Genomic DNA, 19042 nt, shown 5'->3' with positions numbered 1-19042 from the left:
ATTCCTTATTATCACAAATGTCTGAGAGCCAATGCCAATTATGTTTCACAATTCTGGACAGCACAGAGCAGATTTAGGAATAGGATACTGGACCAGATAGTACAGTATGTTTTTTTCTCTAAACTCTGACTTCTTTATGAAAATGGAAAAAATAGTATCTGTCACATTTATCATAAAGCTATCATGGAAATGTTGAGAGATGGAGACATATGTGGAAGTACTTAGAGAACAATTGAAAACCATATGTAAGATATTAAGTATATCAGTTAAATGGCACAGACCATCAAAGTACAAAAAAAATAGTATCTCATTTCCAAACTGAGAGCAATTTAAGATAGGATGACTTAAAAGAAGCTAATTAAATGTGGTTTGCTATCCAAAATGCTGCTAATTTAAGTAATTTTACCTTACTGTCTGATTCAGTTTCTGACATGGAGCTTTCAGAAGATTTATGTGAACGATTCTTCTTTTTCTTTTTTCTTTTTCCTTGTTTTTTATCCTATATAAAACATTTTTACAAACATTTGCTTTGTTTCAAAAATATAATTGATGCATTTTATTAATATAAAAACTTTATCCATGAAAGAACCAAGTTGTAAATACATGTTTTACTTAACAGTATTTTTAAAGTAAACTTTATGCCCAATGTGGGGCTTGAGCTCCTGAGCCTGAGATCAAGAGTCACATACTCTACCGAATGAGCCAACCAAGCACCCCCTTAATAATTGTGTAAAGTATAACCTATACTAACCTTCCTGTTTTATAAAAAAAAGTCAAGTAATTTGAGTCACACGTACCCTCTAGCTTCTAGTCAGATAGCATTTTAGATTTTTAAACTGTATTTCTTCTCTGATATTTTTAAGTGAATAAGATAAATTTAGGAATATAAAAAAAATGTTAATATTTAAGTATCTAGCTGTTCATTCCTGTCAGTGCTCTCAGTTATGGATAATTAACCAAAACCTGCAAGTCAACATTTCTAAAATATTACATAATGGATTTCCTCTTGTCATTAAATAAATTAGAGATTATTATTTCATGAGCCATCACAGGCAAACCTTACCTCATCTTCAGAATCCGAAGAACTGCTGGAAGAATCAGAGCTTGATGAAGAAGAAGATGAATACTTGACCAAGCACAAAACAATTAAAGCTTGTGAGATGCAGGAATTTTTTTACTACTAAGTCTTTCAAATACTTAACAAAATCAATCTAGTGGCTGAGAAACAGATGCTGTATTATTCTGAAGACTTAAACATTAAAAAGTGAAATGTCACACGCCCTTACACACACACACACACACACACACACACACACACACACACACACGAAAAAGGCTCAACAAAGTAACAGATATGGCAATGGTAGTCAATTTTCCCCTTTCCCTCCCTGAGAGCAACAGAGGAGTTACTACAAGGTTATAAGGCGGGTGGTGCCTTTCTTTATATTGCTAATAGAACAAAACCACCCATATCTACCAAAGGACCTCCAGGCTCCTTGACTCATCTACAGTCAGCATACAGGTTGTATAAATTATCTTACTTTTCTTGTAAGCTCTTAATCGTAACATTTAGAAAAATGGAAAACTTTTGCTCACCCTACCAGATTTCTTCTTTTCTTTTTTCTTTCTCTAAAAACAAACAAATAAAAGTACAAATCTAAATAAGCTGATATGAGTTTTTAATATTATACTGATAGTAGTACACCCAACTGTGATATTAAAAACAACATTAAACTCTTACCTGCTTTTTTTTGGATGAGCTCTCACTTCCACTTAATAATTTCTCCCTGTGTTTTTCTAGTTCTTTCTTCCAGTTCTGCAAAAAGGTTATGAACAACATCAAAGGCTATCTATCCCCTTCTAACACACCTGATATAGACAGCTACTACTTCCTTCCCTCTATCCTCTATTACCTCTCACCATCTCAGCCTCTAAGAACAGGGAAAAGGTATTCCAGGTGCCAGAACCCTGTCACCAAAGAATCCTGTAAAAGCTCTTTATTAAGGGAGATATTAAAGAGTGGGAGCTCTCCAGTGCATATTGAGAAGAGGAGTAGGTATTATCACTGAGGCTGACAACTTTTTTCTTTTTTACAAAAAAAAAAAAAAAAAAGAGTTAGATTCTCTCTCCAGACAGTAAAAACTGAATTAATCTATATTGTACCTGAAATACTACATACATGTTTGTGACCAAAACAGGCAAACATCATGGAAAACTCAGAGCAATATGGGGCCATGGGGGCAGGGGAAGATAAAGGGAAGAACCCAGATGACCTAAATTACTGTAAGATGATTTTCCACTTTTTAACTTTTTGCTCTTTTTATTTTAAAAAAATCGTGCATTTATATACAAACCTGTATTCAATGTACAGAGCGCCCTTAAACCTAAAAACCATGCCCGACCCCTGATTTGTTAAAAAATTATTTCATATTTCTTTTTCTGTTTTTAATGTTTTTTTTTTTTTTTTTTTAATTTTTTTTTCAACGTTTTTTATTTATTTTTGGGACAGAGAGAGAGACAGAGCATGAATGGGGGAGGGGCAGAGAGAGAGGGAGACACAGAATCGGAAACAGGCTCCAGGCTCCGAGCCATCAGCCCAGAGCCTGACGCGGGGCTCGAACTCACGGACCGCGAGATCGTGACCTGGCTGAAGTCGGACGCTTAACCGACTGCGCCACCCAGGCGCCCCTGTTTTTAATGTTTTATTTTATTTTTGACAGAGAGAGACAGAGCATGAGCGGGGGGAGGGGCAGAGAGAGAGGGAGACACAGAATCCGAAGCAGGCTCCAGGCTCTGAGCTGTCAGCACAGAGCCCGATGCGGGGCTCGAACCCACAGACCATGAGATCATGACCTGAGCCGAAGTTGGACGCTCAACTGACTGAGCCACCCAGGCGCCCCAATGTCATATTTCTTTTAAGAAAACATATGTGTCTATTTTTTCAAACAGGTACTATTTACAAACCTCATTCATTTTTTCTTCAAATTCAGCCAATGCCTTGGAGCCTTTCTTTTTCTTCTCTAGTTGTTCTTTCACTTCTTCCCTTAATAAAATAGACACATAAGTTTTCAAGCAATTCAAATTAGAGATGAATACTTACAAACAAAACCAAAATTTCGTAAATAAAAAAATATTAGTATCCTAATAAACTTCCATTCCAGTGTTGACACATTTTAAAGTTCTTTGTTCATAGCCTTATAAGTCAATTATCATTAACACAGTCTTTCAGATAACACTGATTATTCCTTTCCCAAACATGGATTACAAGAGCTAATACACCAAACATTTGAGCACTGTTTTCAATACATTTTCCTTTAATCCTTACAACAATCCTGTGAGAAAACACAGTATTATTACACCAATTTTACAGATACGAAGCAAAGCTTGAGGCAGGTAAGAAATCTGCCTAGGGTCCCAAAGCTGATAGTTTCAGTGTTAGGGAGAGCTAAGGTCTAAATAGACCTAAAGACCTTAGGCTAAAGACCTAATAGACCTTAGACCTAAATAGACCTAAATAGACTACTAAATTTTATTATTAAACATCTATTTTACAATGCACCTCTCATACTGCACAGAAGAGTTGGTACAACATGCCTGATTGCTAATTCTCAGAATGGCCTGCTTACAAGTTTGGCCCTGGCTGGCATCTGGGAACTTGGATTTTGAAGGCTCCTTACCATTCCGTTAAGAGTGGCTCACTGTGCCTATCTGTACAAATACTACTGCTTAGGCTAAACCTGTACTTCAGGGAGTCTGGGATTTTGGGATCTGATAGGGAGAGGCTGACTAGTCCCCAGTAAAAACCCTGGGCACACTGAGTCTCTAATGAACTCCCCTGGTTGGCAACATCTCATGTATGTTAACACAACTCATTGCTGTGGGGGTTAAGCACATTCCATGTGACTATATAGGAAGAAGCCTTGGAAGCCTGAGCCCAATCTCCCCTGGACTTCACCCCATGCAACTTTTCTCTTTGCTGATTGTGGCTGGTACTCTTTCAGTGTAATAAGTCTTACCCAAGAGTACAACTATCTGGGAGTCCTTCTAGCAAATTACACAACGGAAGGGCTATCTTGGGGGACTCTGATACACACATAATATACTTTCTCGAGCACTTCCCCTTAAAGTTCATTTCTTCTCACCAATTTTGAAGGTAAAATGTATTTTGTTTTGGGATAATTTTCTGGTATGCTGCAACAGTCAACAACAGCATTCATGAAAACTCTAAGAGGTAGACATGGCTTACTTTCTATTTAACTCAAAGGAAGAGTCCTTGTTACATATAAGCACAACTTTCAACCATAGTTATCCAGCTTTTAGGGGCACTTACAAGCATTATGAAGCTAACAACTCTGAAACTTGTCATAAGTTATCTCAGGAGTCTGATATTTAATAATAAGACGTACTAAAAAAAAAGTAAGGCCAGTGCTGTGATGCTTTATTTACAAATAATCAGAGTTACTCAATGAGGGCAAATAAAAACCCAAAAAACAATTTAAAACAAACATTTTTAAATGGGAAATTCAACTTATTGAAAAGCCATCAGGTAAGAATAGAAACATGGCTTAACATTATCCTTCCTAACACCTACTTACACTTCAATGAAGGGCGAGATTAGTCAAACCTACCATTTTAAATAGCTTAAAACTGCAAGCTTAAGGTCTCTTTTAGGGGATAGAGAAGAGATTGATATGAAAGGTTAACTGCTAGCTCTTTAGCTACACAGGGTGGTGGCTTCTCAAATATTTGTTCTATGCTCATGCATGATGCATGTATTTCATACATTGAAAAGAAAGCACCAATGAATATCACATCAAATAATTATGTATCTGACAACTGCTTTGCAATCAATTAAAACTGTAACAGTAACCTTTAAAAAATCTATGAAAATCTTATAAATGGTTAAATTGTTACACATATACCAGGTAGGCCTTGGTCGATTCAGATAATCTTGGATTGTTGGCCCTGAAGACTGGATTGGACCCCTGGATCTGGCCATTGCTATCGGGTTCATATAGGCCTTGAGGAAAAAACAAAAATTAACTCAATTAAAAAAAAAAATCAAAAATGCAAATGTTCACTTACTCACCAAGCAATTTTTATTATAAATGCATACTATGTCCAACTAAGCATGTATAATCTAACCAGATTTTTCATTACAAAAAAAAATTAATACTCTATTAAGTCTCAGAAGTTCAGGAGATGAATCATATCACTATTACATAGAAAAAAATTTTTTGTACCAGAGATTTAAAATTTAAAAAAAATTTTTTAAATGCTTATTTATTTCTGAAAGAGAGGGAGAGAGAGAGAGGGAGACACAGTGCGAAAGGGGGAGGGTCAGAGAGAGAGGGAGACAGAGAATCTGAAGCAGGCTCTAGGCTCTGAGCTGTCAGCACAGAGCCTAATGCAGGACTCGAACTCACAAACGCAAGATCATGACAGGAGCTGAAGTCAGACACTTAAGTGACTGAGCCACCCAGGTGTCACCCCACCTTTTTTTTTTAACTTTTTTAACGTTTATTTATTTATTTTTTTGAGACAGGGTGAGACAGAGAATGAACGGAGGGAGGGTCAGAGAGAGAGGGAGACACAGAATCCGAAGCAGGCTCCAGGCTCTGAGCTGTCAGCACAGAGCCTGACGTGGGGCTCGAACTCACAGAACTCACAGACCGTGAGATCATGACCTGAGCTGAAGTCGGACGCTTAACCAACTGAGCCACCCAGGCGCCCCCCCACCTTTTTTTTTAAACTAGAGATTTAATAAAAATAATACTGATACCTCTTTCTTACTGTAAGATAATTTTATGTTTTCTCCTAAACCCCAATAACCCCATGAGACGGTAACACTATGCTTACTGGCAAATTAAGAAACTTGGTTGCAAAATAATTAAAGATCTAACTTTATTTTTTTTTTAAGTGGTGTATTTATTTTTGAGAGAGGAGAGACGGAGCGGGGGAGGGGCAGAGAGTGAGAGTGGGGGAGGGGCAGAGAGAGGGGGGAAGGAATAGAGACTACCAAGTAGGCTCCATGCCCAGTGGGGAGCCTGATGTGGGGCTCCATCCCAGGAGAGCGAGATCATGACCTGAGTGGATATCAAGAGTCAGATGCTTAACCAACTGAGTCACCCAGGTGTCCCAAAGATCGAACTTTAAATTCATCACTTATTCTACTATATCTTTTATCTCAGGAAATACTATGCCATACTGATGGCAATTTTACTTGCCAATTGTTAACGTCAAATATTAAATTATGGACAGACAACAAAAGAAAAAAAAACAGCAGGACTTCACCAACATTAAAATATCTGTTTATTGGGGTGCCTGGGTGGCCAGTCGGTTAAGCATCTGACTTTGGTTCAGGTCACGATCTCACAGTTTGTGAGTTGGAGCCCTGCACCGGCCTCTGTACTGACAGCTCAGAGCCTGGAGCCTGCTTCAGATTCTGTGTCTCCCTCTCTCTCTGCCCCTCCTTTGCTTGTGCTCTTGCTTTCTCTCTCAAAATAAATAAACTTAAAAAAAAAAAATCTGTGTATCAAAGAACACTATCAAGAATGAAAAGACAATCCACAGAATGGGAGAAAGTATTTGCAACTCACAGATCTGACAAGGAATTAATATCCAGAATGCCTAAAGAAATCATACAACAGCAAAAAACTCTAACAACCCAAGTAAAAAATGTACAAAGGACTTATATAAACATTTCTCTAAAGAAGATATTCAAATGTCCAATAGCACATGAAGAGATGTTCAACTCCCTAGTCACTGTCCCAACCAATGACACTGACAATCCATTAATGCAAATCACGATGCAAATGCAAAGAAAATGCAAATCAAGATGCATCAATGCAAGATGCCACCTTGCATAAGAATGAAATTCTTAAACATGCTACAATATGAATGAACCGTGGAAACATGCTAAGTGAAATAATCCAGATATAAAAGGCCAAATACTGTATGATTCAACTTATATGAGGTATTTAGAATAAACAAATTATGGATAGAGATAGAAAGTAAAAAGGTTTCCAGGGGCTGGAGGGGAACAAATGACTGAGAATTACTCTTTAATGGGTACAAAGTTTCTTATCTGGGATGCTGAAAAAGTTCTGGAGGGGGCAACTGGGTGGCTCAGTCAGTTGAGCATCTGGGTCAAATTTCGGCTCAGGTCATGCACGACCTCATAGTTCATAGGTTTGAACCCTGAGTCAGGCTCTGTTCTGACAGCATGGAACCTGCTTGGGAGTCTCTCTGCCCCTTTCCCCCCCACACACATGTGTGCCCTCTCTCTCTAATAAACTTTAAAAAAAATAGTTCTGGAAATGGACAGTGGTGACACTTGTACAACACTGTGAATATATTAATGCCACTGACAAACACTTAAAAATGGCTAAGACAATGAACTTTATGTTATGTTTATTTTTACACAATAAGGAACTCTACAAAAATCAAATTCTGCTGTCTATACTGAACTTACTATGACAGAAAAACACATTTTTAGATACTTAAAAAAAAAAAAACATATCCAGACAAAATAAAGCAGGTTTCTTTATTAATGACACTATCTAGCAAAGAGATACTGTTTTATTAAAATTAACTGTGCTACATATATAAAATTTGGTCTTTAAATTAGTCTCAACTCCTTGATCCTCATATCTGGTTTTCCAAATTTAATCCAAGTCAACAATCATTTATAAAAACTCTTCCACTGTTTAAACAAAAAGAATTCTGGTCAAAAATGACTATTATCAACATTGATTTTAAGGCCTTAAACTTAAGACTTAATATTCCAAAAGAAGTGAAAGAATGTATTTGTTGCATTTTATTTAACAAAACCCTTGAAAATAACCAACATTTCCCACCCTCAAAACAAGTATGAGTTATATTATTTCCAGATTTTTCTGGCAGATCAAACAACATAAAACTACTATAAACAGTACAAACTGAGAACTAGTCCCATTCAACCGGATACTGCCTAATTAATTACGTGGGATGAAAAAATCCATTAACATAATTTTCTTCCATGCAGGAATTAATGCTAGAACTCCTAATGTCAGGCATGTTTACAGAGTCAGGGCTAGATGTGAATATCAAATCCAACTCAAGAGAGAGGCATATAGTGACATTCTTTACATCAACTGTTATGTCTTTGAGTATTTCAATCAACTGCCTCTGCTGAGAATTTCACTCAGTTCATGTAGTTCATGTGGAAATATGACAACCAATGGAAGCTGCAATAGAGGAACTGTGGCCCAAATAATGACACTGACAATCCTAATAAAAAGAAGCAAATATATGTGCAAAGCTAAGTTCATCATTTTTAAAACAGGAGGTATCTATCACCTTCCCATTTCTTTGGTCCTATGTCATAATTTTAGTAGCACTTACCAGTAAAATATCTTAAGTTTAAAACTGTAAAAACTGTTTATTTCCAAAGAATGCAAATATATACAAGGATGTTCAAAACTAAATTACTAAAATAGGGAAAACTGAAAACACCCAAAGAGCCATCAAATTGAGATTCATTAATTATATATATTTTTTTAATTTTTTTTCAACGTTTTTTATTGATTTTTGGGACAGAGAGAGACAGAGCATGAACGGGGGAGGGGCAGAGAGAGGGAGACACAGAATCCGAAACAGGCTCCAGGCTCCGAGCCATCAGCCCAGAGCCTGACGCAGGGCTCGAACTCACGGACCGCGAGATCGTGACCTGGCTGAAGTCGGACGCTTAACCGACTGCGCCACCCAGGCGCCCCTCATTAATTATATATTAAAATATACCTTCAAAATGAAATAGTATGTAGCCATAAAAAGAGAGATCTATAGTTTCTGATATGGAAAGATGTCTGAGATTTCCTAAATGTGAAGCAAAAGCAGGTTGCCAAAATATAAGATGCCATTTTAATGAACAACTATAGATTTTTTAAAAATCTAGATGCATTAGGGGGCCTGGGTGGCTCAGTCAGTTTAAGCATCCGACTTCAGCCAAAGTCATCATCTTGGGGTTTGTGAGTTCGAGCCCTGTGTCAGGCTCCGTGCTGACAGCTCAGACTCTGGAGCCTGCTTCAGATTCTACATCTGCCTCTCTCTACCCTTCCCCTGCTCATGCTCTGTCTCTCTCTACCAAAAAAATGAATAAAACATAATAAATAAATCAATAAAATATCTATATGCATCAAAATGTAAAGGCAGATGTCCACTTTCATCATTTCATACCCTGGAAAAATTTTTTAAAAACAACAATTCATTACCTTTATAAATGAAAAAAATCAAAAAAACTACACACGAACATTATCATAATAATAAAGGTAAACAAAATGAGAAAAATTCACTCACAATACTGCCACTCCAATTCCAAGAGCTGAACTGTTTTCAAGTAAAAATTCACAAACAGTACAGTGACAACTTATCACTTTAATTAAAAAAAAAAAATTGGGGGGCGCTTGACCAGTTCAGTCAGTAGAGCATGTGACTCTTAATCTCAAGGTCATGAGTTCAAGCCCCACTTTAGGCATACAGCCTACTTAAAAAAAAAATCGTAACACATTCACCATGTTTTATAGTCTTCAAATATACTCGCATGTATCTTAAAAGTACATTAACATTTTTATGTTATGTCTACTGTGAAATTGCTTCCCTCAAGTACATACAGTCTGTCTTACGGTTTACTTTTCAGAGGAAAATTAAATAGTAAAGTAGTATATTCACATCCTAAGACTATTAATCACAGACAACTTATGATACAATTACAAGAGCTATCATTGTCTATGTAATAGGCTTAACATAAGCTTTTGATTATAAACACTATCCTTAGTTCGCTTAAGTACACTCCAAATATCTCCATTATTTATTTCAACTATAACAGTAATATTTATTTTAAAAAACAGCAAAGGGCACCTGGGTGGCTCAGTTTCTCAAGCATCCAGGTCTTGATCTCAGCTCAGGTCATAAGCCCCTCATTGGGGGGCTCTGAGCTGACAGCAGGGAGCCTGCTTGGGATTTTCTCTCTCCCTCTCTCTCTGCCCTTCCCCTGCTCATGTGAGCACTCTCAAAACAAATGAAACTTTTTTAAAAATAGCAATACTGGGGCGCCTGGGTGGCGCAGTCGGTTAAGCGTCCGACTTCAGCCAGGTCACGATCTCGCGGTCCGTGAGTTCGAGCCCCGCGTCAGGCTCTGGGCTGATGGCTCGGAGCCTGGAGCCTGTTTCCGATTCTGTGTCTCCCTCTCTCTCTGCCCCTCCCCCGTTCATGCTCTGTCTCTCTCTGTCCCAAAAATAAATTAAAAACGTTGAAAAAAAAATTTAAAAAAAATAGCAATATTTATTAAAGACATCTTATATGCCAGGCTCCTTGCAAAAACACTTGATGGTCTGTGCTCATAATCAATAAGCAACAGTGCTTCTTTTTACTATGAAGAGAAAGGCTTTTAAAACAAAAAAATTAATTTTACAAAGATAAAGCCTTTTTGCTTATTATGCAGCAGTGTTAAAAACAATGTTCTTAACATTAAGGGGCTGGGTGGTTAGGCACCAGTTAAAACACAGAAATTGTGCAATTTCTTGAACTGTCTCACTATGACTTAATCACATTAAATGCTGTGACCTTACAAATCAAATACTTGTATTCATATATAACTAGAATTGTCTGTGGCTCCAAACTGCTGCATGAGTTTGGTAACAAAGCAATTTGTTTTTGAAATTCAGGATAGCAAATCAAACTGAAGGAATAGGTAAGTGGGCAGGTACTGAAAAGAGCAATGTGAGAACAAAATGTGCAGAACTTCATTTGTTACTTTGATTACCTATTTTTATCTAGAGGATACATCTGTTTTAGAGGGCACAAAGTAACCAAATAGAACATGAAACTTCTGGAAAACAATGAGGACAAAGGGTGGCCATTATGAATTTAACAGCTCTTCATAAATCTTGAGAACTAAAATGTTCAGTTAAAAAAATAACTGTTCAAGAATGTACAATACCTAGAATGAACCCTAATGTAAAGTACGGACTTCAGGTGAAAATGATGTGGCCAGATAGGTTCATCAACTATAACAACGCCCTTCAGAGCAGGGTTGCAAGTAGGGAGAGGCTGTGCGTAACTGTGCACATGGAATATATGGGAACTCTCTGCACTTACAGCTCAATTTTGCTGTGAATTCAAAACCACTCTGAAAAATCTATTTTTTTAAAGATTTTATTTTTAAGTCATCTCTACACCCAACGTGGGGTCAAACTTACAACCCTGAGATCAAGAGTCTCATGCTCTACTGACTGAGCCAGCCAGGCACCCCAGAAGTCTTTAAAAAACAACAAAAACAACAACAAAACTTTCAACCTGGACTTTATGGTTTTTTTAGAAAGCAATTCTATCATCTTTAGAACTATGAATTTACCATCAATGTATGAAGAAAAACATGCCATTATTTTCAGAGGCAAACATTCATTTTATTTAAAACCAAGAGTTATAATGGGGTGCCTGGGTGGCTCAGTCCACTGAACTCTTGATTTCAGTTGGGGTTGTGGTGTCACAGTTGTAGGATCAAGCCCTGCACCAGGCTCCACACTGGGCATGGAGCCTGCTTGGGATTCTCTCTCTCCCCTCTCTTTGCCCATTCCCCGCTCATGTGTGTGCTCTCTCTCTCAAAACAAACAAACAAATAAACAAACATTAAAAAAAAAAAACCCTAAAAGTTATGATCTACTGAACTAAGTACCAAATGACCCAAGTTTTGGTCCCAGTTTAAACAGTTCCATCTATGGTCAACTATGTTTGAAAAAGTAGGAAAGAATCAACAAATGGTGCTGGGCATCACCACACAGAACATACAGAATAAACCTGGACCACTTTCCTACAGCATACACAAAAATAAATTCAAATGTGTGACACTAAACAATCAAAATCCTAGAGAAGAATACAGGCAGCAACTTCTCTGACCTTGGCTGTAGCAACTTCTTACGAGACACACTGTCCCAGGAGGCAAGGAAAACAAAAGCAAACATGAACTACTGGGACTTCATCAAGATAAAAAGCTTTTGCACAGGGAAGGAAACAATCAACAAAACTAAAAGGCAGCTTACAGAACTGGAGAAGATAATTGCAAATGACATATCTGATAAAGGGTTAGTATCCAAAATCTATAAAGAACTTATCAAACTCAACACCCCAAAACACATAATTCAGTTAAGAAATGGGCAGAAGACATGAATAGACATTTTTCCAAAGAAGACATCCAGATGGCTAACATGCACATGAAAAGATGCTCAACATCACTCATCATAAGGTAAATACAAATCAAAACCACAATGAGATACCACCTCACACCTGTCATAAGAGCTAAAATTAACACAGGAAACAACAGATGTTGAGGATGCAGAAAAAGGGGAACCCTGTAACACTGCTGCTGGGAATGCAAACTGGTGCAGCCACTCTGGAAAACAGTATGGAGGTCCCTCAAAAAGTTAAAAATAGAACTACGCTATGGACCCAGCAATTGCACTACTAGGTATTTACCCAAAGGATACAAAAATACTGATTCGAAGGGGTATGTTCTCCTTGACGTTTCTAGCAGCATTATCAACAATAGCCAATGGATAAAGAAGATGTCTCTCTCTCTCTCTCACACACACACACACACACACACACACACACACACAGGAATATTACTCAGCCATCAAAAAGAAAGAAATCTTGCCATTTGCAACAACATGGATGGTGATAGACTCTATTATGCTAAGCGAAATAAGTCAATCAGAGAAAGACAAATACCATATGATTTCACTCTTATATGGAACTTAAAAAACAAAACAGATGAACATATGGGAAGGGGGTTAAAAAGAGAAGGAAATGGGAACCTGGATGGTTCAGTCGGTTAAGCATCCGACTTTGGCTCAGGTCATGATCTCAGGCTCGTGAGTTTGAGCCCCACATCTGGCTCTGTGCGGACAGCTGGGAGCCTGGAGGCTGCTTCGGATTGTTTCCCTTTCTCTTAGCCCCTCCCCCAATCACATACACTCTCTCTCCCTCTCCTTCTCTCTCAAAAATAAACATTAAAAAAGAGAGAGAGAGAGGGAAACAAACCATAAGAAACTCTTAATGAAAGATAATAAAACCGAGAGTTGATGGAGGGAGGTGGGGGATGGGCTAAACCTGTGATGGGTATTAAGCAGGGCACTTGTTATGATGAGCACTAGGTATTATACTTAAGTGCTGAGTCACTAAATTCTACTCCTGAAATCAGTATGATACTATATGTTAACTAACCAGAATTTAAATAAAAATTTGGAAGAAAAAAAGTTCCGTCTCCTCCTCCATGCAACGAGAACACAAAATTAGACAATCTGTCTTCTAAATCTTAATTTCATGTTTTCATTCCCACCTTTAAAATTTTTTTTAATGTTATTTGTGAGAGAGAGAGAGAGAGAGAGAGAGAGAGCGCGCGCAGGGGAGGGGCAGAGAGAGAGGGAAACAAAGAATCTGAAACAGTTGGGTCCAGGCTCTGAGCTGTCAGCACAAAGCCCGACGGGGGTCTCAAACTCATGAACCTCGAGATCATGACCTGAGCCAAAGTCAGACACTCAAATGACTAAGCCACCCAGGCATCCCTCTTTTCCACTTTTTAACTGCAAATAATATGTTACCAGAACACTCTATGCTACAAAAGCATACCAACTAATAAGTAGAGCCCAGAGTTATTATCAAAATGTTCTAGTAAAATGAAGCTAATTTGAAAAGTTTCAAATGTTTTAAAGGTATGTGTAAAGCAACACTTCTCCTAAGTAAAACAAAGACAAAACATCTTAGGCCTCTATATGAAACCATATCCAAGGTCTGGTGATTTCTAAATTTTCAAGTCCACAGTTTAAAGAGTCCAAACACTCTGAACACCTCAAACCTAATAAGGATGCTCCATCAGAACACCATTTCAACCCTATGAGAAACTGGATACCACAAGGTCTGACCCACAGCCGGCAAAGCAGGAGAAAAGAACATTCCTTAACATTGTAATCAAAGTTCACCACTGTGGTTCCTAAACATCTCTGATTATGAGTAGTATATAAAATTAAAACGAATGTTTTGAAGAAATGTCACCATATCATAAAACTAAAGCTCTTTTAGTAGCCCTCCCAACCCAAAAAGGCAATAATCATTGAATATAAAAGTTCATTAAATTTGGTACATTAACTCTTTTTTAACGTTTATTTATTTTTTTGAGATACAGGGACAGAGCATGAGCAAGGAGGAGTACAGACAGAGAGAGAGAGAGAGGCACAGAATCCAAAGCAGGCTCCAGGTACTGAGCTGTCAGCACAGAGCCCGATATGGGGCTGGAACCCACCAACCACAGATCATGACCTGAACCAAAGTCGGACACTTAAGCGACAGAGCCACCCAGGCACCCCAATTAGGTACACTAACTTTAACTGCATTTATTTTTTTTCATTTTGCTGCTCGGTGGTTAAAAGTCGATCACAAATCCAGGAACTTGAAGGCTGCAACCTAAATTTATTGTTAATCCCCAATGATTACGGCCCATCCAGTCTGATTTATAATCCGGACTTTCCAAACCAACCTAGTAGCCATCTAGAATGCCTTCTTCCCATCTCCTCCTGTCCAAAGTACCTTCTCTTTCGAATACCTTCAAGAACTTCGAAACTGCATCATGTTATTTCTTACATTCCTGTGTCTCTTTTATCTCATTTACTAGAACAACTTCCATGCCAAACGTTCTCTGGCCATTTGCCTTTTGCGGTTTCAACTATTCTGCAAAGCTGTGGATAACACTAATGTCCCTTTACAGAGGCTCAGAGAAGAAAAGCAACTTATCCTAGTCACCCGACCCCTGAGGGCCCAAAACTGACACTGCCGTCTATACCTGACTTCAAAGGCAATTGTTTTTCACCCTTCATTCCTACACAGGTCCTACTAAGTGCCAGGCAGTGCTAGGCGCTGAGGACACGAAGCCAAATGTTTCGATCCTGGTCCTCAAACGGGAGTCTACCTGCCGCTAAAACTAGGCGCGCAGCAAGCCCAGAAAAAGGAGCTGCGCCTGAGGCCTCCGCCCCTCCATCCCACCAGCGTGCGCACGACAGGGGCGCGGAGCCAGATCTTCCATACCGGGTAGGGGGCCAGTGCCGGGCCTCTGTGGGCCTCAGACTTACGACAAATGTACAGGAGACAGAACTCCTCCAGCCCTTGTAGCTGTAAAAACTGGGCACTGCTAGTCGGAGTACCGGAGGAAAGGGAGCTAGGGAGCACTGCCAGAAGGTGCGGCGGGGTTGAAAAAAAGAGGGGGACACGGGAAGAGGAAAGAGGGGACAGAGAGTGGGGGGCCCGAAAGCGCCAACTGCGTGCTCGGCGCACGCGCGTCTGGGGCCGACGGGGATAGGGGGAGTTGGATCTCCCGGCTCGAGGTCCGAGCGACGCTGCTGACCCTCAGGCCCCGTCGGGAAGAGCAAGGGGTTCCGCTCCCCTGCCGCCGGCCCCGCGTCGCCCCACTGTTTTCCCCACTCAGTACTCACCACTCGATTGTCCCGCTTCCCCATGGTGCAGGACTAAGCTCACAGTCAGACGCCGAGGAAGATCAAGCCAGAGAGGCGGCCGAGATGGGCCCGCCGCAGGTCCTTCTGCCTACTCCCCACCCTGCCCAGAGAGAGGCGCCTCGCGAACCTAGCGGCCGCACCCGACCACAGCGCCACCTGCCGTTGTGGAGGAGAGGAGGGCGCCGGCGATCACCCGCTTCTCCCAGGCTTCTCCTGGCGGATTCCTGTTCGTTACCACCCAGCCCCGGGCCGGCCGCCACTGCTCTTCTGTACTGCGTTCTCACCAACTCGGCTTAGACGTTTTTACTCTCTTCCATTCCTTATGCGCTGAAATCCTTACTCTAGGGGATACAAAGATAATCCCAACGTTTACTGTGGGCTTAACATAGTGCAAGTGCTGGCGGTAAAGTGAAGACCAGGACAGACATGTTCCCTCAGAGTCTGGCGGTGGGCAATTCATAGACTAGGTGATGGGAAGCTGGATACGGTGGACACGAAGATGATTAAAACACACCAAACCTGCTTTCAAATGGCCTATCTACAACCTGCTAGGGGATATACATACACAGAGCCAACTTTATTGCACGGTGTGTCATAATAACGTAAATACAGTTCTAAAACTTCAAGGGAGGTGATCTGGGTTCCAGAGAAAGAGCCAAGTATTTATCGACATGGTGAGAGCTGGGCCACTCTGGGCCCATCTAAGCACAATGTCATTAGAAAGTAATCGAAAATCAACTTTAATCTTTTTTGGACTCTTGAAAAAAAGCAAAATAGGCTTATATCATTATATACATGAACACTCCTTAAAATTATCTTTCCTAGGGCGCCTGGGTGGCTCAGTCGGATGAGCGTCCAATTTAAGCTCAGGTCATGATCTCACCGCTTGTGAGTTCCAACCCCGCATGGGGCTCTTTGTTGTCAGCACAAAGCCCACTTTGGATCTTCTTCCCCCTCTCTCTCTGCCCCTTCCCCATCCGCAAGCTCTCTAAAATAAACATTAAAAAACAAAAACAAAAACACCCCTCTTTCCCAATTTCCATCTCTCTCTCCCCTTTCTCATACTGCATTGCACAACAGATGCTGCCAACTCCCATTTTCTCTCAAAAATTTCCCAAACTCTCTTAAATGCAGCCATTGGTGGTTCTACTCCCCACTAGATGTTCATTCTCCTGAGTAATTCATTTTGCTTTTTACTGTAAATTGGTCCTCTAGTCTCATTTCTCCTCCTCCTCCTCCTCCTCCTCCTCTTCCATTACCCCTGATTTAAGCTGAGGACTTCCACCAAAGACAGGCTTCCCAGTATGCACAAGAGGAAGACAGGAATCTGTGAATATTAAAGTTTTTTTTTTTTCATGGCTACTTTACAGTGTTTTTAATAGTCTATAAACTTCATAGATATTATTTCCAGTGCTCCAACATAAGCATTATGATATCTGTGAAAGAATACAGTTTTTCTCTTTAGCTCCTTCTTACCTTTGACTTCCTTTGGCTGGTTATACAGAGTACAGAGATTTTTAAAATATGATAATGATATAATCCAACAGAAATTTTTTTTTTGTTTCTTGTAGATGGTTCCCCCTCTGGTAATGTATACAGCACATTCCAGATGGTACATGGATGCCATGGGAGGATAGAGAAGCAGGAAAATGACCCGTAGAAATAATGAAGAAGGCCAGAGCAATTGGGAGCTCACCTGAGTGGACTCCATAAAGAAAGGGTTGGTCCTGGCCTTCTCAGGATGTAACTTACAGTGACTCAATCAGAAGAATAAAGAAATGCTTTATACCTCCTCTGTACAGTGTGATTTGCTAATAAACACATTTCCCTTCTAGCTATGGACCTATATAACCCTCCCAAATGTTCTAGACAGAACTAAGCAACTGCATTCCATTTTTCACATGAGAAAAACTGAGGCTAAGATAGGCCAGGTAATTTGCCCCAAGTCCCATAGCTAGAAAGTGGAGAAGCTGGGGCTTCAAATACAGGTGTGACAAACTTGAAAGCCTACACTTTCCTTACAATATCACACTGCCTTTGAAGGATGAGGGATAGAGAAGTGTCATTACAGGTGGATTGGGAAGGTGACAAACTCCCACAGAGGAGCTGAAATGGAAAGATACTGCAAACAGAGGGAACAGTCTGAGTAAAAGGAAAGGTAATCAGGTGTGGCAGCATAGACCAAATGTGCTGGGGGGGCGGGGAAGCAAGGCTGGAAAGGTACATTGTAGCTAGAGGCAAAGGGCCTGGAATGCTAAGGGAAGAAGTTTTATTTTATTCTGCAAAGTTTTTGAATAAAGGAATAACTTGAGCAATGATAAAACACAAAGCTCCAAATAGTGATGGTCTAATAATAATAATAATAATTATTATTATTATTCGCTGGTACAGGGATTTTCAACTTGAATAGCATTCAATGATTTTAACTCAAAAGGCATCTTTAACATTAAATACACTTGGACTGACTTGGATCTGTATCCATATTTAATACTGTAGTTAAATATTATATACTTTTCATTGTTGTTGTGTGGGTATATAAGAATTTCAACAACAGAGACACAGAAACCCAATCCACAAAACGCAAGTGTTCGTTGTTTGAGTGGGCATATCCCTAGACTTGAGATGGAAGCATGGAGCTTTCATGTTTGAAGACATAGCCATGTGATTATCCAACTATCTTAATTGGAAAAGACAGGAAAAGACAGGAACCAAGGTAAATATCCATTACAAAGGAACTGGTAAAATAAAGTATGGTACATCCATGCAATGGCAAACTACCCAGGTATTTAGAAAGTGATGTACAGCTGTATGTACTGATATGGAAAAACAGGCATGATACATTATTAAGAGAGAAAATTTTAAAAGAGTATATACAATATGAGAGCACGAGCATTAACAAGAGGATATATTGGTTGAACCATATGAAATTGTTGATATTTAGCAATTTCTAACCTATATGAATGGCAATCATATGGTTTAACTTATTCCATATATATGCTTGAATATGTCCAGGAAAATTTCTGGAAAGTTTACACACTAAACTCTTACTGCTGGTTACTTTATAATAGTATTAGTGAGTTGAAGTGTTGGGGGGGCATATTTTTCAGCATATAGCCTTCTTTTCTGATTTATTTTATTAAAATTTTGCTCAACTAATCAACCCCCCTTTCTGATTCCTCTCTCACCGTGTCAGTTCTGGATGTAATTTTACTTACACAGAGAGAAAACAGTGACCAGTAAACATGATCATCTTGTGCTTTAAACAGGTGTATTTCTCACTGCAAAAAATATAAAAAAGATACATTTTTAAAAAGATTTTGAATCACGAAAACCAAATAGCCATTCACTTTATCTATTATCTATCTACCTATCATCTATCTATTTATAGTCTTGGGGTCTCTCTTTTTTTTTTTTTTTAATTATCATTGTATGAATTCATAGGGAATGGGTTCCAGCAGCTCAGGCTCCTTTCCATTGGTTCTCACAAATTGTGCTTCTCTGGG

General features: G+C 39.3%; 1 protein-coding gene and 1 long non-coding RNA gene across 7 annotated transcripts in view; one reads left to right on the top strand and one right to left on the bottom strand.

Annotated features, from left to right (window-relative positions):
• Positions 1-15657, bottom strand: part of FAM133B (family with sequence similarity 133 member B) — a 30544-nt gene extending 14887 nt beyond the window's left edge. For 2 of the 6 annotated variants that reach the window (XM_058725104.1, XM_058725105.1), the window contains exons 1-7: positions 15519-15656; positions 4923-5020; positions 2965-3043; positions 1742-1816; positions 1597-1629; positions 1064-1126; positions 407-499 (exon numbers count right to left, since the gene is read on the bottom strand). In XM_058725104.1, the coding sequence (XP_058581087.1) occupies positions 407-499; positions 1064-1126; positions 1597-1629; positions 1742-1816; positions 2965-3043; positions 4923-5020; positions 15519-15542 (465 nt within the window). In that variant the 5' untranslated portion in view covers positions 15543-15656. Of the gene's footprint in view, positions 1-406; positions 500-1063; positions 1127-1596; positions 1630-1741; positions 1817-2964; positions 3044-4922; positions 5021-15169; positions 15406-15518 lie in introns of those variants that run through there. The other 4 variants (XM_058725106.1, XM_058725101.1, XM_058725102.1 and 1 more) reach the window with 4 other exon arrangements.
• Positions 15658-15762: 105 nt separating this feature from the next.
• On the top strand, positions 15763-17327 carry LOC131509412 (uncharacterized). Its single transcript, XR_009260480.1, has 2 exons — positions 15763-16213; positions 17111-17327. It is a non-coding gene; the product is annotated as an uncharacterized LOC131509412 (long non-coding RNA).
• The last annotated feature ends 1715 nt before the right edge of the window (positions 17328-19042 follow it).

This window comes from Neofelis nebulosa, chromosome 4 (genome assembly GCF_028018385.1).
Source record: "Neofelis nebulosa isolate mNeoNeb1 chromosome 4, mNeoNeb1.pri, whole genome shotgun sequence".
Classification (NCBI taxonomy): domain Eukaryota; kingdom Metazoa; phylum Chordata; class Mammalia; order Carnivora; family Felidae; genus Neofelis; species Neofelis nebulosa.
This window is presented reverse-complemented; position numbering and strand designations above follow the sequence as displayed.